The sequence below is a fragment of the Vombatus ursinus genome, unplaced genomic scaffold, assembly GCF_900497805.2.
Source record: "Vombatus ursinus unplaced genomic scaffold, bare-nosed wombat genome assembly UNPS02014812.1, whole genome shotgun sequence".
NCBI lineage: Eukaryota > Metazoa > Chordata > Mammalia > Diprotodontia > Vombatidae > Vombatus > Vombatus ursinus.
The window spans coordinates 45564825-45586991 of record NW_020954590.1 but is presented as its reverse complement, the minus strand read 5'-3'; the positions used below and the strand labels follow the sequence as shown (position 1 = coordinate 45586991).

Here is a 22167-nt window from a genome sequence, read left to right as displayed (position 1 = left end):
AGTATGGTATACTGGTATTTCACCCTGGTGCTAGTGAAACCCTAGCCTACTTTTTTTTTTTATACACAACAGTAGACTGCATTCCTAGTTAGAAACATTCAATCCCATCTGGTAGCTTCATTCCCAGTTAGATAATACCACACGTATCTATGTAACATACAGGCCACTGTCAAATTGCACTGAGCCATCTCTCTGGGACAGCTGTTTCACACAAGAGCTGCATTGTCTGAGAAAAGCTTGTATCATTTTACTTCAAATGCTGAGGGAACAAGCATTCTGTCAGCTGCCTTGGCTTGGAGGAAGCTTCATTCGCTACAAATTTTCATTATTTTGTTATCAAGTCCAAAACACACTATTGACTGTACAAGGCGAAGGCTCCAGAGGAAAACCGGAGTCCTCACTCTGCTCCTGTCAGGCAGATAAGAATCGACTCGACTCCGCAAACCTTCAACAATGACCATTTTTCAAAAGACAGTTATTCTCTCCTGGAAGCTTTTGTTTTCAGCTTTTCCCGTTTATTATATCCACTGCTTTGGCTTCAGGTAAAGTAGGAAACAGAGTCTCGCTCAGGAATGTCAGAGACGAAGTCCTGCTCAGGATGCAGCTGTCAGAATCAGGAATCTTCCATGACATCACAGACAAAATAAGGGGAGAATTGAGCAATATTTTTAAAGAGGGGTTGGCACTTTTCCCTCCTTTAGCGTTCAGCTAGACCAGGGCCTGGCCTTGGGGTATAGACAGTACTTGTATAGAGTTTAGCACCTAGTTAGCAAGAATAATTCGTTAAAACAGGAAGCAGTCCCCCAGTCCATGCCTCACATGTCACCCTACATCTGTGTCCTTGTGTATCTATTTACTTCTCCCCATGATTTTCCATGGTTTTCTTTTCAATCTAGGGAACAGTTTGCCCACATACTGTTAGGTGCTGAGTTAGAGCTCTGACTTTGAGATTGAGAAAAGTCATTATAATTGGGGGGGTCACAGGCTATACAGCAGTCTGTGGTGAATAAAGTAGTTATTTTTTTCATATTTGTTATAAAGCAGATAATCCTAGAAGGTTTTCTGAGGCACCAAGGTGTGTGTAGTTCAGATTCTGACTTTAACTCTGTGAAGGTACACGTGGATTTCTACTGGCCTTTCCATAATAACATTAAGGTCTAGGCCACTAGCCACATTTTACACTCAGCATCTCCTTCCATCTTAATTTGTTCTGAAATATCTTAATCATTCTTCAAAAGGGGGAATTTTTCTCCTTTTCCAGGACCTAAAACTTGGGTTTCTTGGGCAATAGCTCACTCTATCCCTTTCTGCTTTATCATTTTATATACTCAAATGCCAGGATGCAACAGCAATAGAGATGGCTAGTTGAGGTGTGCTTATAAAACCAGAAAAGAGTTTCACTAATAACATGGGCATCTTACTTACTCCTGAGAAATCTGGCATTTTGGCTAGAGGGCTGGACTTAGAATCAAGAAAACATGGGTTCCAGGCAGCTAGGTGGCACATAGGATAGAGCACTGGCCCTGGAGTCAAAAGGACCTAAGTTCAAATCCAGCCTCAGACATTTACTAGCTATGTGACCCTGGGAAAGTCACTTAATCCCAATTGCTTCCTCCCCCCCCCCCAAAAAAGAAAAGAAAACATGGGTTCAAATTCAATCTCTGACACTTGTTGCCTGCCTAATCAGAAGCAAATCATTTAGCCTTCCTGGGCTTCAGTTTCCTCATTTTTTTTTTTTCAGTTTCCTCATCTTTAAGGTAGGGGATAGTGATACCTACAGTGCTTACCTCATAGAATTGTTGTGAGGTTCAAGTAAGAGATAAAGAACTTTGTAAACTTTAAAGGACTACATAAATGTCAGTTATTATAATTACCATTTTTCATAAATGGGATACAATGTTGGATTAGAATTAAAGAGTTTCAGAAAAGAAAAGAAAGGCTCTTCCAACTCTGGCCCTAACTATCAGAACACCTTTACTATCAGGAAAGGAGATACAGACATAACATAAGGGTATGGAGGAAAGACTGTAACCTTACAAACTATAATTGTTTTTGGTTTTTTGTTCATGTATTTGGCTTAAAGTCCAGGAGTTCTTAAACTTTTTGTGTATGTCATGGTTCCCTTTGTCAATTTGGTGAAGCCTCTTTTTGGAATAATGGTTCAGAATAATACATTCATAATTGAAGGAAATGCTAAATTTTTGTTACAGGTTAGTGAAAATAAAGATGCAATTTTTTTCCCTCTTTGAATTTATGGACCTTCTGATATCCATGGACTCTAGGTTAAGAATTCCTGCTCTACATGTAGTGAACTGGTCCAACCATTCTAGAGAACAATTTGGAACTATGCCCAAAGGGCTATAAAACTGTACGTACCCTTTGACCCAGAAATACCACTACCAGGTCTATATCCCAAAGACATTAAATAAAAAGGAAAAAGAGCAATATGTACAAAAAATATTTATAGCAGTTCTTTTTATGGTGGCAAAGAATTACAAATTGAGGGGATGCTCATCAGTCAGGGAATGGCTAAACAAATTGTGGCATATGATTGTGATGAGTACTATTGTGCTATAAGAAATGAAGGGGTGGAAAGGGAGTGGTTTCAGAAAAATGTGGCAAGACCTAATGAACTGATGCAAAGTGAAGTGAGGATAACCAGATCATTGTGCACAGTGACAGTAATCTAATGATAATCGACTGTGAAAGACTTGACTACTCTGATCAATACAGTGATCTAAGACAATTCCAAAGTACTCATGATGAAAATAATACTATCCACCTCCAGAGAGAGAATTGATGAACTCAGTGCAAATTGAAATATAACTTTCTCACTTTCTTAAAAAAAAAAAAGAATCCCTTCTCTAGTGAATAATTAGATATGCACATCACTATATGATTAGAATTGTATGTTAGAACTCTTCATTATGAAAATACAACTGCATACCTAGCTGCCCCATGAGGCCTTTTTATAATTTTCTCAAATGGTAGCGCCCCTCACCCCTCATATTGAAATTGTTTTAAATTAATTTCATATTTACTTATCTGTGTACACTTTGATTCCCTCTTAGTAGAATATAAGCTTCTGGAGGGTCTGTTTTCATTTATGTCTTTGTATCCCTGGCATCTAGCACTGTGCTTTACGTACATTAGGTCCTCAGGAGTTTGTAGAATTGAAATGAATTAAAAGAATAACTAAAGTGAAATGTTTGGAATTTTAAAGAGAATATTCATCTACGGACAGAAAGAATCTGATAATCAGCTCCACAAGCACAGCATGGTTAGAGAGCAGCTCCCGTGAAAAAGACTGCTCAATGAGTGAATAGTTGAATAACGCGGCGGTCAAAAAAACGAATGGGCTCTTAAGCTTCATTAAGAAAAGCACTGGGTCCAAAAGGAGGAAAGTTCTAGTCCCACTGTATTCTGTCCTGGTTAGACCAAACCTAATTGTTTTTAGTTCCCAGCACTATACTTTAGGACAGATATTGACAAATTAATCTAAGGGAAGGAGACCTGGAGGTTGATCAGCCTTGAAACTGATATAGCAGGAAAAAGTGAAGGAAATGAAGAGAGGGCTTTGTGGGAAGCAAAAGCTGTTATTCAATTTGAAGGGCTGTCATTTGGAAGAAGACTTACTCCACTTGGCTAACTAGGATAAATGGGTAAAAGTTAGAAAGAGGCAGTTTTAGGTTTGATATAAGGGAGAACTCCAAATAAACAAAGCTATCCAAAAATGAAATGGCCTATAATGAAAAGCATTTAGTTCTCTGCCCCAGAAGGGCAGTTAGTCAATAAACCAGCATTCATCATTTATTAAGAACTTACTACACTGTGCTAAGCTCAGGGGATAAAAAGAAAGACAAAAAGAGTCCTTGCCCTCAAGGAGCTTACACTCCAACGAGGGAGACAAGATGAAAATAACTAGGTACATGCAAGACACACACACACACACACAGAATACACACATATACATGTATGTGTATATATACATACGAACACACACACACATATATATATATATACATACACACACATATATGTACATGTATATATACACACCCAGTTCTTCAAGTTGGAGGCAGGATACCTACTTATTGAGGGCACAGCAAAAAGCTGTCAGGCTGTAGAGAAGGGTTGGAACTTTCCCTCCAGTCTCTCAGAAGCCTGATTCAGGGAATACAGGCAGACTGAAGGGAATCACATTTTACTAAGCTTCGGGAAACAGAGCTTGCAAAGAAAGGCAGGGACAGAGAAAACGGTGTCTTTGGCTATAATTTTGATTCCATTTAGTTTACTACTTGGCAGACTAAGTACCTGGGGTAAAGCTGCAACCCGAGTAGGAGCAACTGAGGCTAGTCTAAAATTTAGAAGGTTCTGGCAGCATATTTATTACATCAATAAGTCCATACAACTTGAAGTACCACTTAGTTAGAAAGAATCAATCAATTCATCAGCAAGCATTTATTAGTTAAAATAGGAAGCTACCAGATAACAGTAGTATAGTAGTAGTAGTAGGCTGTATCCCAGATGAGCTGTATCCCTATCTAGTCTTGTCCAGCTCCCTACCCTAAAGTCAGTCTCTTCAGCAGTAATCTTTTTATGTCCTGGGGGTCTCTGATCCATGACCAGCCTTCCAAGGTAACTGATTCTTTCTGGTATCAATCCATCAGTTACTCCACAACATGAGAGTTATTTTCAATATGAGATCTTTCCTGATTCCACCCCCAGCTGCTTGTGCTTCCTCCCTCAAAATTAATTACCTTGCATGTATGTTCTATGTACTTATATGTGTACATGCTGTGTGCGTGTGCGTGTGTGTGTGTGTATGTTTATCTCCCCTCCATCCCCATGCCCATAGTATGTTGGTTCTTTGAGGGCAGGTATGGTTTCATTTTTGTTTTTATATCCCCAGTACTCAGCATAGCATCTGATACATAGTGAGCACTTAATAAATGCTCGTGGATTGATTGATTGATTGATTGCTTCCCCAGGTTCCAGAATTGTTAGTTGTGGCTCTGTTAAGAGGCATTTCTCCCCTCACCAATCCCAAGGAAAAAACATTTACACACAGTTTCATTTGTTAGAGATTAATTTGCGTTACTAAAGACTTTTAAAATTCAAATAATCCCCTGGAAAGGTTAAAATCCTTTCCATATCTTAGTGTGAAATGTTATTGTTGTTGTTCAGTCATGTCTGACTCTTTGTGACCTCATTTTGGATTTTCTTGGTAAAAACACTGGAATGGTTTGCCATTTCCTTTTCCAGCTCATTTTATAGATGCGGATACTGAGGCAAACAGGGTTAAATGACTTGCCCAGGGTCACATAGCTAGTAACTATCTGAGGCCACATTTGAACTCAGGTCTTCCTGACTGTAGGCCTGGTGCTCTATCCATGGTGCCACCAGCACCTAGCTGCACTGGCTGGTATGAATTACTACAGATCGATATTTGGCTGAAGTCAGCAGTACTCAGGGAATGGGAGTTTTGATAGGGATAGGAGGAGGAAGGGGAACTCTTGGAACAGGATTGTATACGTAAGTGAGATGGGGGCTCTGGACAGCTAGAGGACAGAATGAGGAGGGCACTGGGTATCTAGTGGCCATGAGAAAAGTAAGTGGAAAGTGAGACAGAAGTTCAGAAAGAGAGATGAGAAGACAACAGAAACATTTTTCCAATTTTATCCAGAGCCCTAGTGGTGGCCAAGTATCACTGAAAATTCCAAGAGTAGTTTGCCAATGCTTGACTTAAAATATCATAGGATCATAGATTCAGGGTCCAAAGGGCCTCAGAGATCATCTGCTCCAACTCTCTTATTTTACAAATGAAGAAACCAAGGTCCAGAAAATGGAGTGATTTGCCCAAGACTGAGAAGAGACAGGTCCTCTCTCTTCAAATCCTTCAATTTTCCCAGTTTTTCCTCTACACCATATTGTCTCCAGATTGCCTCCAGATTGGTTTGGAAGATTAAAGTCTAAGGTTCTCTCAATTCAGCCTTGTGTGTTCCAACACTCCCACCTTCACCCCCAAAGAAAATAAGAAACGTTTTAGAAAAAAAACTCCCCCCTTTCTTCTGTTTTAATTATCAATATAATTAGAGGTTGCTGCAACATAAGATTGGGGCTTTCCTACAATATAATATTGAGGATTTCCTATTCCCAGAATGCATCTTTAAGCAAGGATCTGCTTTATAATAAAAGCTCACTAATTTAGATTCTAAATATTTGGTTGCTGTTTATTTGATCTGATCTTCCTCCCCCCTCCCCCTTATAGTTTTAAGAGTTGGAAGATGCATTTTAAGATACAACCAATATAACAGAAATTTGTTTTCCATAACTCTACTTTGGTACAAAAGAAACCTTTTATTAGGGAGAGTTGGAGAGTGTTATGGAGAACATAAAGGGATAGTGATGCAAACAAATAAATGAATGAATAAATAAACAAATAAACCCAAGAAGAAGGAAGAGGGCATCAATGAAATATATTATAAATAAATATAGAACAGAAGGATGGTCAGAAGGGGACGCAGACAAGAAGGGCAGTATTGATACTACCATGTTAGAATTGATGTGTACTTAAAAAAAAACATGATGTATAGGATATATTCACATTTTTTAATGCAATCTGCTTTTTCTATCCTTCTTTGTATTGGAGTATGTTCATATTTCTGGATGACTATCAAGTTCATAATAAAAAGAAAAATTTTAACAGCTGTAAAGGACCTTAAGGTCATCTAATCCAATCTCCCATCTAGTAAAGGAATAGTCAATGGCATGGTGTTCACCTAATTTCTGTTTAGGTACTTTTGGTCAAGTCCTATCACCAGCAATCCCTAACAGCTGTAATTGTTAGCTTATAAGATCATAGCACAAAGAGCTAAAAGGGACCTTAGAAACCATTTAGTCTCACTCTGATTTTTTACAGATGAGTAAACTGAGGGGTTAATTAAGTTGCAAAAGGTCATCTAGTCCAATCCCCTTATTTTACAAATCAGGAAACTAAGGCCCAGAGAGTGAAGTGACTTACTGACTTACTCATGGTATAAACAATAGGGTCAAATCTTCTCACTCCAAACCCTGCAATTTTTCCACTACACCGTGCAAATATGATTTAAAGATGGTGTGGGATAGCTGAGCTGGGATTTGAACATGGTCCTTTAATAGCAAACCTAGTGTTCTTTCCTTTGCATCCATGTCACTCATGAAATAGTCATCAGTTAATTTATAAAATTAAATAAAATTTATAAAATAGGCAACAGTTAGTTCATGAAGAGAGTGCATGTTAAACAAATTGCGGAAAAATAATTATGGAACAAACTGTTTTTAGGGATGTCAACACTTTGTATCATTTGTAGGGATGTGCTAGTTACTAATGAATTTTGCAGGTTCCTTAAAGTAGACCTTACAGATATGCCTTTACTTGTAAACATTTAATTAGCATGTCATTTGAATTTTTTTCTTTTTCCTGTCTTTCAATTTTATTGGTATAGAAAACTCCTGGACAAGGCAATCCCTTCTCCCAATGCAGATATACATCTGCTCTGCTGTAGTAATGCAATTGTAGTATTGAAGTGACTTGCCAGGCTTACTGAGGTAGCCAGTATGTGTTGAGGGGCACTTGAATTCACTTCTTAAGCTCCAAAACAGCTCTCTATCCACTATACTATGTAGTTGGAATTAAACTAATAATTTAAATTTTAAAATTAAATTAAATACCTTAAAAACAACTATGTAATTCAGAAATTCTTTCCCCACCTACTCTGAATTATGGAAGAGGTTTTTTTGTTTGTTTGTTTTGTTTTTTAGTGTGCCACACATTTAAGGCTGATTACCTCAGTTAGTTGGAAAATTGTGGTCAAAAGACAAGTGCCATGTGTTATGGGTTCAGGTTTACTCTATACATGAACCAGTTTTATACTGGAGCCACTGACTGAATCCTTAGCTTCATCTATTTGGAGATCATAAACATCTGCCATTGTTGGAGGTGGGTGGGGATTGAACAGGGAGAAGAAGCTTGTAGTGTCATAGAAAATAGAGAATATGGGTGGATCAGTATAAATTCATCACTGTTACTAGAAAAAAAAAAGCATAAATGCATATCTTATTAAAGGCTGGCGGGTGGGGTAAGTAGCATCAACTATGAGCATGAAGTACAGTGTATTTTTATTTCTATTATACGAATGACCACCGCAGCAAAAAATCTGAATAACAAAAATAGTTCAAAACTCCCAAAGGATGATCCACTTACTTTAAACAATGCTAGATACATAAAAATTCCACAACAACAGAATCTGTATTATCCTTTGGTGCTTAAATCATGGAAATTTTAGGTCAGAAGGAACTTTAGAGATCATTGAATCCAACTCCTTCAGTTATAGATGAGAAAATTAAGGCTCAACGAGGTTAGATAATTTTTTTATGGCCACAAATTAGCTCGTGGAAGACCCGGGGCTAGAACACAGATCTCTTATCTAGTGTTCCTTTCTATGTCACACTCCATCACTGAACTCATCAAAGGAGGATTTTTGATGTGTATTTTTAATGATATTAGCTATACGTTTCATAATAATGTTATTACTTGATAGTAATATAGTAAGGTCTTACTATATACCCTCAGTTATACAGGCTAGGGAACTGGTTTCCTGAAACAACTTTAATCTTCCTTATTGACAAAGTATCAATGTGGTAATTAACATTAATGCATGTTAACTATGATTTCTGGTATATTTATAATAATAATAATAATAATAATAATAAAGTAGCCTTATATCCTTAGATGATATCCAATTGTTTTTCGCTGTTCAGTTGTTTCAATCATGTCTGACTCTTTGTGCCCCATTTAGGGTTTTCTTGGCAAAGATACTGGAGTGGTTTGCTGTTTCCTTCTCTAGCTCATTTTACAGATGAGAAAATTGAGGCAATCAGGGTTAAGTGACTTGCTCAGGGTCACACAGCTAGTGTCTGAGGCCAGAACTGAACTCAGGAAGATAAGTCTTCCTGACTTCCAGGCCTGGCACTCTATCTACTGTGCCACATAGCTGTCCCATATTCAATTTAGCTTTATAAAAAGGGGGACAAGACATGGATATTTCTGCTGTCAGAAAGACAAATGGATAGTAGAAGAAACTAAGTGGCTTTACCTAAGTTAAATAAGTAGCAAGTTTTAAGGAGAGCCAAGGCTTAAGAAGCTGGAGGGTAGGGGTGGCGGGTAGAGATAACTCTAGGTCCATTTCACTGAATTCCTTTAGAAATTCAGCCAGCCTGCCAGTCTGCCATCCTCCATGGGAAGGCAGGCACAGCTTTTAGGAACACAACACAAAAGACAATAGCCTCTTTTACTTAGGCATTCTGCCTGCTAATAATTTAACAAATGATGGGTATTCCTAGAAAGGGGAAAGGAGAACCCGAGGCAATTAGTTCCCTTCTTAATGACGTCGTTCTACCCACTGGTCCTTAGTTGGTGAATGGAGCTGCAGAAGATTTAGTCTATTCCACTTGTGAATATCTTAACCAGCCCAGGAGTGCAATAAATGAGCTGGTTGGCAGCAAGAAGGCTTCTATATAGCTGGAATGACAAAAAGCTAAGCCCTATGTATAGACATGGAATATAACAAAGAATGTTTGGGACCTTAAGCCATTATTTTTCACAGGCTATTTTTAATGGGAAAAAAATCACTGGAGGGAAGAAGGGAGTTGGCATGGAGAATCACTGCTACTTGACAGTTTTGCCCCAAATTAAGTAAATCAAAGAAACACTAGCCATTTGAGTACTAAAATAATGCACAGTAGAATCTGAAGTTAGGTTTAGAAAGGAACTTTCTAACATGTCCATTATTAGAAGAATTCTATGGTGCCATGGTTCCCAACAGGTACAAGAAGTTGGTCAAGGGAACACAGGGAATATTTGGTACATACCTCTATTATCTAACAAAATATTCCAAAAATAGCAGCGTCAGTGAAAAAATTTTTGTATTGGAGAGGGGGCAGAGTAGGAAAGGGAGGAAGCATTAGAGCAGATATAAAAAATTTGAAAGAAGCAGTTAAAGAAATAACTTCTATAAATCAAAATTAAATGAAAGAGATTTGAATATATAATCTTTTTTAAAGTTGAACCAGAAAAATCAGCAACAACCTAGGGAAAGATCTCCATAATAACCTGAAACACCAAATTGATTTCCATCCAGTGAAGTTATAAAATTGTTGATGTACCCTTGGAGAAGCATATCCTATTCTTATTAAATATGCTTACAAGGCTTTAATTAATCTCTATGAATCAGAATTCTCAGCCCTGTTCTCAACCAAATCTAAAGCAAGAAATAAATGAGGCTGATCTTGATATGCGGGTATCATCTTCAAAAACTATACTGAGAATAAAGCTGTTGGTTGATAAGAAACAATCAAAGTCTCAGTTAATATGACTGTGTTCTGGCAAATATTTAACAACTTTATGATATTAAAAACATGTGCCAAATAAAGTTTTCTTTATAAAAAATCAATCTCTTTAGTTTATTTCTTATTTGCATATGCTTGGTAAATGCTAGGATTTCTTTCCTTTCATGTTGACCAGGGGTATAGAAAGGTTTCCTGTAAGCCAAGGGGTATGGGAACTGAAAAAGGTTGAGAATCTCTGAAATGGTATTAGGTAGGTTTTTAACCCTTTCTATTACTTTTCTACTGACATTTCTGAATATAAATTGTTTATCATTTTTGCTGTTCAAAGGCCAACTAGCTACCATTTGACAAATGGTTCTGTTGTAAGGTTGTCCTTCATTCTCAAAGAGGACCAAAATGACATCACTATGTTAGAGTCAAGTTACAGTTTGTCTGACTGTGGCTGATCAAACCAATACAAGCTCAGAATGTTTTACCACAGGTCAGGAAATACAGTAAAACTTTATTAATCAGACCCTATTAATTTAGAATTTGTGTTAATTTCCATTGGAGTTGATCTGGAATTTACCTTTGCACTAAGTTTGAAGAAATGTTTGTTAAATTAATAATGTATTAATAATGTAAAATTCTAAAAAATATATAAAATAATGAAAAATTAAATAACATAAAAAGTTTGTAAGGGAAAGTTTATTTTAGGTATGAAACTTTTCACATTCCCTCAGTTTCTTTAAAAGCACCCACTTCTCTATAAATAAGCAATGTTTTAATTATGGTTCCTATATTCATTAAAGCAGAATTCCCAAAGACTGCTACTGGTCAGTCCTTTGTTAGCTTAATTCTAAACACCTCATATAATTTGGAAGTAATAAAACGATGTTTCTATAAAAGTTATTCTATAACAGATTACTCACTATGCCCCTTTGGATACAGAAGTAATAGACTCACAGTGCAAACTGAGATGTTTCTTTGCACATAGCTAATGTGTGAATTTGTTTTGCTTCTGTGTATGTGTGTGTGTGTGTACATATATATGTGTATATATTTGTGACAAGAGCTTCTTTTTCTTGCTTTCTTAATGGGGGCAGGGTGGCAAGTGGGAGGGAAAGGAGGATCTTCATTTGAAAAAATACATATATAATTTAGTTTTTAGAAAACAAAATAAAAGTTATATAGTTATTTTGCTAATTTTGGCTGACCTTTCCTCAAAGAGATCACATGGGAGAAGTACTGACTGAGGCATTTAATTACATTGTATCTAATTACATTGTATCTATATCTCTATCTCTATCTCTATCTATATCTATATATATATTTTCTTACTATCTCCCCACTTAGAATGTAGGCTCCTTGTGAGTAGGCATTGTTTCATTCATTGTATTTATATTCTCAGTGTTCAGCACAGTGCCTAACACAGAGTAGGTGTTCAATAAATAATTATTGATCGATTGATTTTTAAGGAGCTTCCATCAGTTGAAGTGAAAAGGCAAGATTAGGTACATCTGGAAGTCAAAAAAAATTTGTCATTGGTTGTTTGGAACATTAGTGATCTATAGAAACATCTGCAGCTAAAAGAACCCATTACTGAAACATCAGGCTTCCTTCATCATAAGCTTCAGAAACTAGATCAGTAAATGTCACAAATTTAGATTTGAGAAAAGTGTCCCATCTGCCCAGTAATATTTTCTATGTGTACACTAGTCTATACTGTCTGTGTTCTCAGCTGGATTTGCCTGGCTCTTCCACATGCTATCATTCAGGGGTGCAAAACTGAGAAGAATTTGTAGGTTATCTGCCAGTCAAAAGAACAAGAAGATTAAAAAACAAACACCTTAATAGATATGCAAATGCTTATTAGTATTATTTTGATCACTACTTACTGTCTTCAGGCAAGTTATTTTCCCGTTCTTCTCTCTCCATCTGCTGGCACCAACCTTCCATCCGGTCTCTCTCAGCCTGAAGAAGCTTCAGAAACCAGTGACCATCTCGGTGACACACTGACCTCTGAACAGCCTCCAGGGGATCTTCAGTGATAGAATCAATCCATGGATCCGGTGGAGGCAAAATGGAAGGATCAAAATCTGTGTCAAAGTCATCGTCTGCAGCACAGGCATGGTAGTGGTTTCCTGACCCCTGAATGCTCACTGTGGAGGTGCTGGCATCTCGGGAAAACTGCCTGGACATTGGTCCTGGGCAGGTATTGTCCTCTATAGATTCCAGAGAGTTTTCCAAGTTCTCATGGAAGTCCAGGTCAGCCTGTACTGCTGCTGTCACGCTGTTGGACCGAGTGAACCTTCGGAAGCTTAGGAAAATAGAGAAGGAATGTTTAGTCAAGGGGTATTTCCAAAAGTCAAACTTTATTCTAGCTCTCAATAGGAGAACTTATCCCAACTGTGTGACGGAGAATACAAGTGTTCTTGTTTTTAATTGGTATTAGGTAGCCCTCTATTCCACAAGCACATCTTGGTGAGGCACTCTGGTACAATGGAACAAGCACTGGTTTTGGAGGCAGACAACTTGGGCTACTTTATGGCCTTAACCTTAAGGTCACCTTGAACAAGTTATTTAACATCTCTGGACCTCAGTTTACTCCTCTGTAAGATAAAGACATTGGCCATCAATATGGCAAAGATGACGAAAAAAGGGGGAAATGAGAGGTGTTGGAGGATCTGTGAGAAAATAGGCACATCACACCAAAAAAAAAAAATAAACAACAACAAAAAAAAGAAAATAGGCACATCAATGCACTGTTGATAGAGCTGTGAATTAGTACAGCCATTCTGGAAAATGATTTGAAATGATGTCCAAAAAGTCATTAAACCGTGCATACTACTTGACCTAGCAATACCACTACTACATGAATTGTAAACTTGGCTCCATCACTCAGGAGGGTATTTATGGGCTAATCTCTTAATCTCTCTCAGCCTCAGCTTCTTAAAGAAGTCAAAGAAAGAGGAAAAGGACTCATGTTCAAAAATATTTATAGTAGTTTTGTAATGAGAAAGAACTGGAAACTAAGAAGGCAGGGGCTGTCCATTAATTGAGAAGTGGCCAAACAAATTATAGCACATGAATATCATGGAAAATTATTGTGCAATAAGACTGATGAAAAGGATGGATTAAGAGAAACCTAGGAAGGTATGTATAAATGGATTCTATGAGAAGTGAGCAGAACCAGAATAATTTATATAAGAATATAATAAAGACAAAAAATGTTGAAAGTCTTAAGAATGCTAATCAATGCAAAGACCAATCATGATTTCAGAGGATCAATGGTGAAATATGCTACCTAGAAGCACTGGTTTCATGATGCACAATGAGACATACATTTTTGGACACGGACAGTGAAGAAATTTGTTTTGACTATGAATATTTGTTAAGAGATTATCTTTTTACCAAAAAAAAAAAGAGATTATCTTTTTACCAATGGATATGGGGTATGAGAGGAAAAGAAAACAAATACTTATTAACTGAAAAATAAAATTGAATAAAATTTAAAAAATAAAAGAGTTGGACTAGATGACCTTTAAGTTTCTTTCCAACAATAGATCTATGACATGATACTATGCTATTTGGAATTGCTTGGACCAATTTATTTTTAATGACACTCTATACTTGTAGAATGATTTACACATACAAACTACTTTCACATCCATTGTTTCAGCTGATCTTCAAAGTAACTGACTGTATATACAGGCCATACATTATTTCCTTGTACTTTACAAGTGGGAAAACTGAGGCTGAGAGTGACTAAGGCATTAACCCATAAATAGTGTACTGAATGATGGAGCCAAGTTTACAATTCACGTCTTCTAGGGCCTAGTCAAGTCCCTTTCTACCATACACTACAATCCTTCTATTTTTAGGGGCAAATGTCTTAACTTCCTTGACACCCTCATGACCCACCTATTGGGACACTGACCTGGGGTCCAGAGAAGAAAGAATGACATGTTGCTGATTCTGATATAGGGATGTTTTGGAAATGGCTATGAGGACTCTGGATAATTGCTCCAATTCAGCAAACAATCCTGCTCCACTCCAGATTGTTTTGAACCATAGAATACAGGATTATAAGGGTCAAAGGAAGCTTTGTACAGTGACTTAATAATAACTCACATTTTATCAAGTGTTTTCCTCACCATGTTGTTTAGATAATTCAATTATTCTTATTCCTATTTGATAGGCCTGGAAACTGAGGAGTCCAAGAGAGGTTAAATTGTTTGCCTAAGGCCACAAAGCTAGTTTTGAAGTTCTTGAGACTCAAATCCCAGATCATCTGACTCCAAATCAAGTGGTTTTTCTATTGTACTGTGCTGTCTGAAGTTAATATAATTTTCTAGGAGCTGAAAAAACAGGTGGGGCCGTAGTAAGCTCTGTATAACAGTTCATTTTGTCAGACTTTCCACTACAAGGGCTCACGTAGTAAATCCAGCAGGTCTACTCCTGTCCCTATAATTGGCTTTATTTAGGAGTACCATGAATTTTAATGCTTTACTATTTTCTACCTTTCCTTCTTCCTTTCATCTAAAATGACAGACAACTTACTGTAGACATAATTAGAATACTTTACATCAACTGAATTGTGTCTTTTGGGCAAAGATCAAAAGCTAGACTTCTTTGTATTTTCCACTGAACCTAACTCAGGCCTGAGTATGTCGTAAGCACCAAAGAGGACCTTGATAACTGAGGCATTATTTCTTGGCCTCATCCAATGAGTCTTCATAGAATTCTTGGGAGGACAAGACACAATTTCAAACCTAGCTAGCCCAGGACCTGTAGGTAGAGGCAGTTTAGTGATATTCTTCCTTTTGATTTAAAACAAGAAGTGAGGGGGTGTGGAATGTGTAGTTCAGAAGAAAATTAGATCCTGATACCTAAAGTTAATACTTTCCCTATTACTAACCTGACTGTTGAAGCCACTGTGGGAGTTAACTTTCACTCCCTTTCTGGTGTCCTATATCTTCCTTATGGTTTGTCCTTAATTATTCTGTTGCTGTAATAACCTCCTGATATTCCGTGGGAACACGTCCTTTGTTCTCTTTGCCTAAATCCTCCTTTCCTTTCAAGGCCCAGTTCAAACACACCTATTCCAAGCATCCTTTCCCAGACTCCCCAGATGGAAGCGATCTTTCATTTCTTGAACCTCTTGAAGCACTTACTATCTCTACCACTCATTTGGAATTTATTATTTAGTGCCACATACCTTTAGTTTTCTATTCCTCTATTCTCTCTCATCTTCTTGACTAATAGATAAGCTTCATGAGGATAAGGACCTAGGTTCTACATAGGCATACCCTGTCCAGTGTCATAGGATCATATTATTTAAACTTGGAGGAGAATCCAGAACTCCTCAACTCTAGTAGTCAACTTTAACCATTGGTTTCATGGACCTCTTTGGCAGTCTGATGAAACCTTTCTCAGAAAAATATTTTCAAATTTATAAAATAAAACACACAAGGTTACCAAGAAAATCAGTTATATTGAAATATGATCATCAAAATATTTTTTAAAAAAGATTTGCAGAGCCGAATTTAAGAACCTCCTATATAATTCAATCTCTTCATTTTACAGATAAGGAAACTAAGTCTGAGTAAGTGTCTGCTCAAGGTCACACAGATAGTAAGTAGGAGAGCCAGAATTGGAACCCTGGTTCCAATCAAATCCTTTGCTCTTTTCATGAAAATATATTGTATTCCAAAAGAATACTTCTTAAAAAAAAATAAACTTCTCAGGAGATAGAAAGAAAGGTTAACCAGAGTGATTAAAACATTGTGTGTATGGGGGTGGTGGTAGTGATAGGGTAGGAGCAGGTTATGTCTTGTATTTTATAACCCTATTATTTCTTTGTATTAATATTAACATCTAGCCTGGTGCTAGGATTTAAAAGTGTTTGAAAAATATTCTTGATGAACTGAAACTGTATGCATTTGGTGCTCAACAAATTTTTTTAATGAATGAGTATCATGCAACAATTATACTTCGGTTCTCTAAGTCAACTATTTATTTGTATAAATTAAGAGCTTCCTTAAGGCACAGGTATAACCCATGACTCAGGGCCCCCCAAAGGCTCTGAGCTCACATGAACTGGGTTCAATCCTGGGGGCCAATCCTAGAGGATTATCTTTTCTCTTTGGCTCACTGTTTTCACCCAGAGTTGCTACAGGAAAATTTTCTTATATACTTACGAAAAAACTTGTATATTGTTATCCCCAAATGTGGGTATAAGAGGTCCCCAGCTCTCATATAAGCACTCAAGGAACAATATGCTATTGAATGAGGAACAGATTTTATTTTATTCCATAGAAAATGCAAAAGTACTGAAGTACCGAACAGTACCAAACACCTATTGGAAACCATAAATAGTAAGTCTATCAGTCAACTAGCATTAAGTGCCTACTATGCTAAGTGACAGAGATACAAAAAAAAAAGGCAAAAAGCAATAACCCAAGTAACTAAAACTGGAGTTGTTATTGGGCCAATATCCAATACAATCCCTCTTCTCTTCAGGGTCATTCACATCCCTTTCAGATCCACAAGTCACCCTGTGGCTTAGATACTTCTATACGGCTAGTAGGTACTTCCGGAGGCTTCTGAAGAATCCTTCCTATTTCTATCAATCTTCCTATTTCTACACTATCAGAGTAATTCGCTAGCTCTATTTCCAAGTAAGATTCAGTGTAGGGCCTACATGGTCTCTTCTTCGTCTAAGGCAGGAAGTCTCCTATTTCTGGAGGGTCTGGTGACTAAACTACCAAACTTGAGAACTCCCAAACTCGGGATTGCCCATCAGGCAACTCCCAGAGTTTCACATCCTCTCTTGGGCTGAGTGGGTACACTCATGTCAGCTTCCATCTTGTGCTTCTGCAAGAAAATTTTCAGTGCTCAAGTTGTAACCATTTGCTAAACTGGAAAAGCCCACTCTCAGTATCTCCACTCTCAGGCTGTGCACTTTTGTTTTAAGTCACCATAAACAGATTGGGAAGAGGACGAAAGAAATACCTTCCCCTACTTGCTACACTCCAGAAGTCACAAGAGAGAAATACGGAGGAAGTCCTCTTGAGTGAGACCAATCATCTTGCTTTCATAGACCACAGGGAGGGGTTACTGATTCTCAGTCAACTTAACATAAAATGTTGTTGTTCTTCAGTTGTTTCCAATTCTTCATGACCCCATTTGGAGTTTTCTTGGCAAAGATACTAGACTGGTTTGCCATTTCCTTGTCCAGCTCATTTTACAGATGAGGAAACTGAGGCCAATAAGGTGAAGGAACTTGCCCAGAGTCACACAGCTAGTACCTGAGGTTGGAATTTGATCAGGCCTCCCTAACTCCAGGCCCAGCTCCCTATTCACTGTGAAACCTAGCTGCCCTTAATTTCTGTAGCCAAATCCATATGACCCTAGTATCACATTCCATAAGGAGGTGCCAATCAATATTTATTAAGTACCTACTATGTGCCAGGCACTGTGCTAAGCACTGGATGCCATTCAGTTGCTTTCAAATAAAACTTAACAAGTTCATCAGGGAAATCAAGTTGATCAGGGACTCCTTTGATCAATACCCCTTACATAATTATTTGCCACAAAGAGAAATGTGGCATAATAAAAAGGGGACTTGAGGTTAAAATACTTGGGTTTCAATTCCAGCTCTGCCCAATTAAACAGTTTGGGTTAAATTACTTCCTCCTCCTTTGCGCCCCAGTTCTTTCATCTGTGAAATGATAAGGTATCTTACCCATTACTTATTTTGTCTGGGCTTTCTGCCCTAAAGGAGCTGACTAAGCAGCATGGCATTGACGATTTAAAGTACATAGGTAGGGGTAGCTACGTGGTGCAATGGATAGAGCACCAGTTCTGGAGTCAGGAAGACCTGAGTTCAATTCTGGCCTCAGACACTTACCAGCTAGCTGTGTGACCCTTGAACGCCTCAAAAAAAAAAAAAAAAAGGTACATGTGTATTCCTTAAACACAAAGACCTAGAATGAGGATAAACTAAGCGCATTGAGGCTTGCTTTTTGGTAAATCCTATATGAACTGATACCAAGAAGGAAATGTAACTCATTGGACCTCACAGTGTTTATTTCCATTCTAGCTGTTAAAAAATTGGGTGTGGTGTGTCTTTTTGGGAGGAGACCTGGGGAGCTGCACCTGTCAATGTATATTCTTGCTGAGTGTATTTTATACAGCAGTGTTTGGGTTTTTTTAATTAGCTGCCTTATTGATTGAATCTGTCCAGATCCTAAACTTGCATTTGGGGGTCAGTGTGCACTGGACCTCAGAGGGTTTAACTAGATTATGTCCAAGGCCCCTTCCAATTCTAAGACTTTGCTATTATTTGATTCTAGTTACCACATTTCACCACATAATCATCGCATATTTTATGTCAATCTTTGCAAAAAGTGGGGTGCAACCATTATGTGAAGCTTTAAAAATTGCGCCAGTATTACTTAAAGATCACTTACTACTAAACTGTCTTTGGTGCAAGATTGGGATGCATGGAATATTCATGAATATATGTTAAAATTGAATACTGACAATGTGGGTATGCTAGGAATTCTAGGCTCGTGCCTCACAATACACAAGAGATAAATGCATATCCATATGCCACTGGTGAATACATTGCTGCTCTGTTTACCTTTTAAGCAACATGACAAATAGAATTATACCATGCGATGATTATGCAATGAAATGTTATAAAGCAATTTTGCACTAAAAAACCAGGGTGCGATGATTATGCAGTGGTGACAATTATGCAGTGAAATACGGTATAATTATGTCCTCATGCCTATGATGCAAGTAGAAGGGCTTAATGAAGGAAATATCTTTAAGAGTAGAAGCATAGCTAAAAGCACAATTAATCAATTTGCTAACTGTTCTTCCTTATTATAGCCATTAGCCCGCATCATGTTACACCCCATCTCAGGGCAAGTTGAATGATGCATTGATTGGGTAGTACAAAAACCACTAGATTGGGTCAATAAATCTGTGCTCTGTCAGTAATTACTTCTGTGACCAAGGAGAATATCTTTTCCTTTTCTACAAAATGAAAAGTGTGGACCAGAAGATCTATAAGAGTCCTTTCTCTCAGCTCTAAAAGTTTCTGATTCTAATTAGGATCAAACATCAAAGGAATCTTAGAGAACATTGAGTGCACAAGTGGTATCATTCCTATTACAGTGATTGACCAATCTAAATAGTGTTTAAATAACTTGACTCATAATATTTAATAACTGAGTGGGCCAAAAGAGCTGCTCTGAATCTGCGTCACCATCAGAGAGCACCACTAAAGACCTCTGGGCTACACATATTGAATCTGTAGATCAAGATTAACACCAAAAAAGAACAGTCAGTCAATGCCCAAAGACACATGAATGTGCCGAAAAATAAGACAAAGCTCTAGGATGCAAAGTTTAAAACGCTAAGGAGAAAGTCATTCAAAGGATGAAGGAAAAGTTGATGAAACAGGAGGCCAGGGTCACAGTTATTGAGGAGAACAAACAAATTGCCTTGAGGCCTTCCCTGATATAATTACCTGGATTCTAAGAGCTAAGTTGCTTGCGGTTAGAAGTGGGGAGTCCTGCCTGAGAAAACGTGTAACAAAGTTAAAGAAAGACTTGCCTAGGCCATTGACAGGACAAATAAAGACTGATTTTTAGCTCTTTTGAGGAGATCAAGAAGAAGAGTATTTATGGGAAGAAGTTTCACTTGAAGACTGAGAAACATTGATTCTTACATGTGTGTCCTTTTCTTTTGAGGGAGAAGCAACACGTGGACAAGAAATTATTAACCTCTTTAATAAACTTGGAAATTTTATGACAGACAAGCCAGGTATTTTGTTTTGTTTTGTTTGTTTTTGGTGTTTTGAAGCGGGCAAGAGGATGAGAATTTTATCAATCTTCTGTTAGACAAATTAGTATTTTCCCTGAAAAGTTGGGGTTCTTCAGCAACTTTACATGAAGTCCAATTATATTTGCATATTTTTAAATTTAGGGTTCTGCAATAAAGTCCATGTTTTAATGGGAAAAAAAATTACTAATCTTTTCCCTCTTGTCTTCCAATCTGAGGAATTTAAATTTAAATAAAACAAAAGCCAGGCACACCTGTTTGAGCTGTCACTATCACCATGGAAATCAATTTTCATTAAACTTGAAGCAGTCGTGACATTGGCAGTGTTTTGGTTCATTCAGACAGCTGTTTGTGACAAAATATGATAGGTGATTTGAGTATTCCTTTTCAAATATGACTTTTTGTTTCTCTTAATTATTTTAACATATTTAAATTATTTTTTACTGTTGAGATCATGCAGCTTTTAAAAAGTGGAGGTAAGCTAAAGGATGAATTAATTTGAGGGTAATGAAATAAATCAGTGACTGTACTATTTACCCACTGTTCTTTGTTTTAGATAGACTCTTTACACTTTCATGCCTAACACCTTTTTTTCCTTCTTAAATCTGCCTTTTACCGAAAAGATTCTGATACGTAAAAATTTCCTTAGGAAAATGAACATTTTGCCCAAAAAAGGAGAATAATTAAGATTTTAAGATTTTTATTTTTTCTTTTGTAATCATGTTAAAAATTAAACAGTAACAAATAGTAGGAGAGGAGGTAAGCATGATATGATTGAGAGCTGGCCTTCACGTCAGGAAGATGTGGGTTTAATTTCTGCCTCTGACACAAACTGACCGTGACTCTAGATAAGTCACTTAACTGGTCAGTGCACCAAACGACTCTCTATAGCTATCAATTGCAGAAGAATTCGAAATCTGCATTGACAGAGGAAACTTCTTCACCAGGAGCTCCCCTTCACCAATGAAATTACAAGTCCAGAACAAAAAAAATTAAAATGAGAGCATAGTTTCAATATGAAAGTTGGCTTTGTTTTTTTATGCTTATAGTTAGTATTAGAGACATTATCAGTGTAGCATGTATTGGCTTAGCATATATACCAAGAGCACTTCTGATAAGTGTTTAGCTTTAATTTCAGGATTCCCCTTTTAGTCAATGGTAAATTATTGAAAATAAATTCCTAAAATGTATAAAAAGAAAAAAAAAATAAGTGAGTAGGGTGATGGTAGTGGTGGTGGTGGGCCTGGAACTAGGACTTACTTCCAGAAGACAGTGGATGGACTTGTTCAATCTGCTTGGTACACTGCCTGATTTAATAAATACTACTTGAGTGAAATGATATTTTCTCTCCCAACACTGGCCCCCAACTAATCAGCCAGGAGTCTTCCTTTGGAGATTGCTGGGCCCTCACAACAATTTCTCAGCTCATCAGACAATTGACACTTGTCTTCTGACTCCAAAGAGGTATATTGAAATTTTGTCAACAATGTGATGCCCCTCAAAAACAATTTTTAAATAAACTTTGCCCTGAGTCTACATTCATATGCAAAGAAAATGCACCCAAGGACTATTTTTTTCGGTGAAAAATATCCTGAAATGTAAAGCTACAACTTCTTGGAAATATGCCAAGTGAGATTTGCATGAGAGTACCAGAACACTTAGCATAGTGTTTTGATTTTCAGTGAAGTGATCTGACAGGTCTGACTATGTGACCTCCCTACCCAATAAACTCCAGTGATTCCCTATTACCTTGAGGACCAAATAGAAAGTCCTCTGCCTTTTAGAACCTAGCTTCTTCTACCTTTGCAGTCAGTTTTCACTTTACGTCACTCCATAGACTATAGACATTGTTCAGTGGCACTGATCTTGCTGTTCCTTGAACACCACACTTCATTGGCTGTTTCCCATGCCCAGAATGTGCTCCCTTCTCACCTCCAC

The 22167-nt window shown here is 37.4% G+C and overlaps 1 protein-coding gene across 6 annotated transcripts in view; it reads right to left on the bottom strand.

Annotated features, from left to right (window-relative positions):
• LOC114054060 (disks large-associated protein 1) overlaps window positions 1-22167 on the bottom strand; it is a 411078-nt gene that overhangs the window by 29817 nt on the left and 359094 nt on the right. For all 6 annotated transcript variants that reach the window (XM_027877129.1, XM_027877130.1, XM_027877131.1 and 3 more), the window contains one exon: window positions 12267-12688. In XM_027877129.1, coding sequence (XP_027732930.1) covers window positions 12267-12688 — 422 coding nt within the window. The remainder of the gene's footprint in view (window positions 1-12266; window positions 12689-22167) is intronic.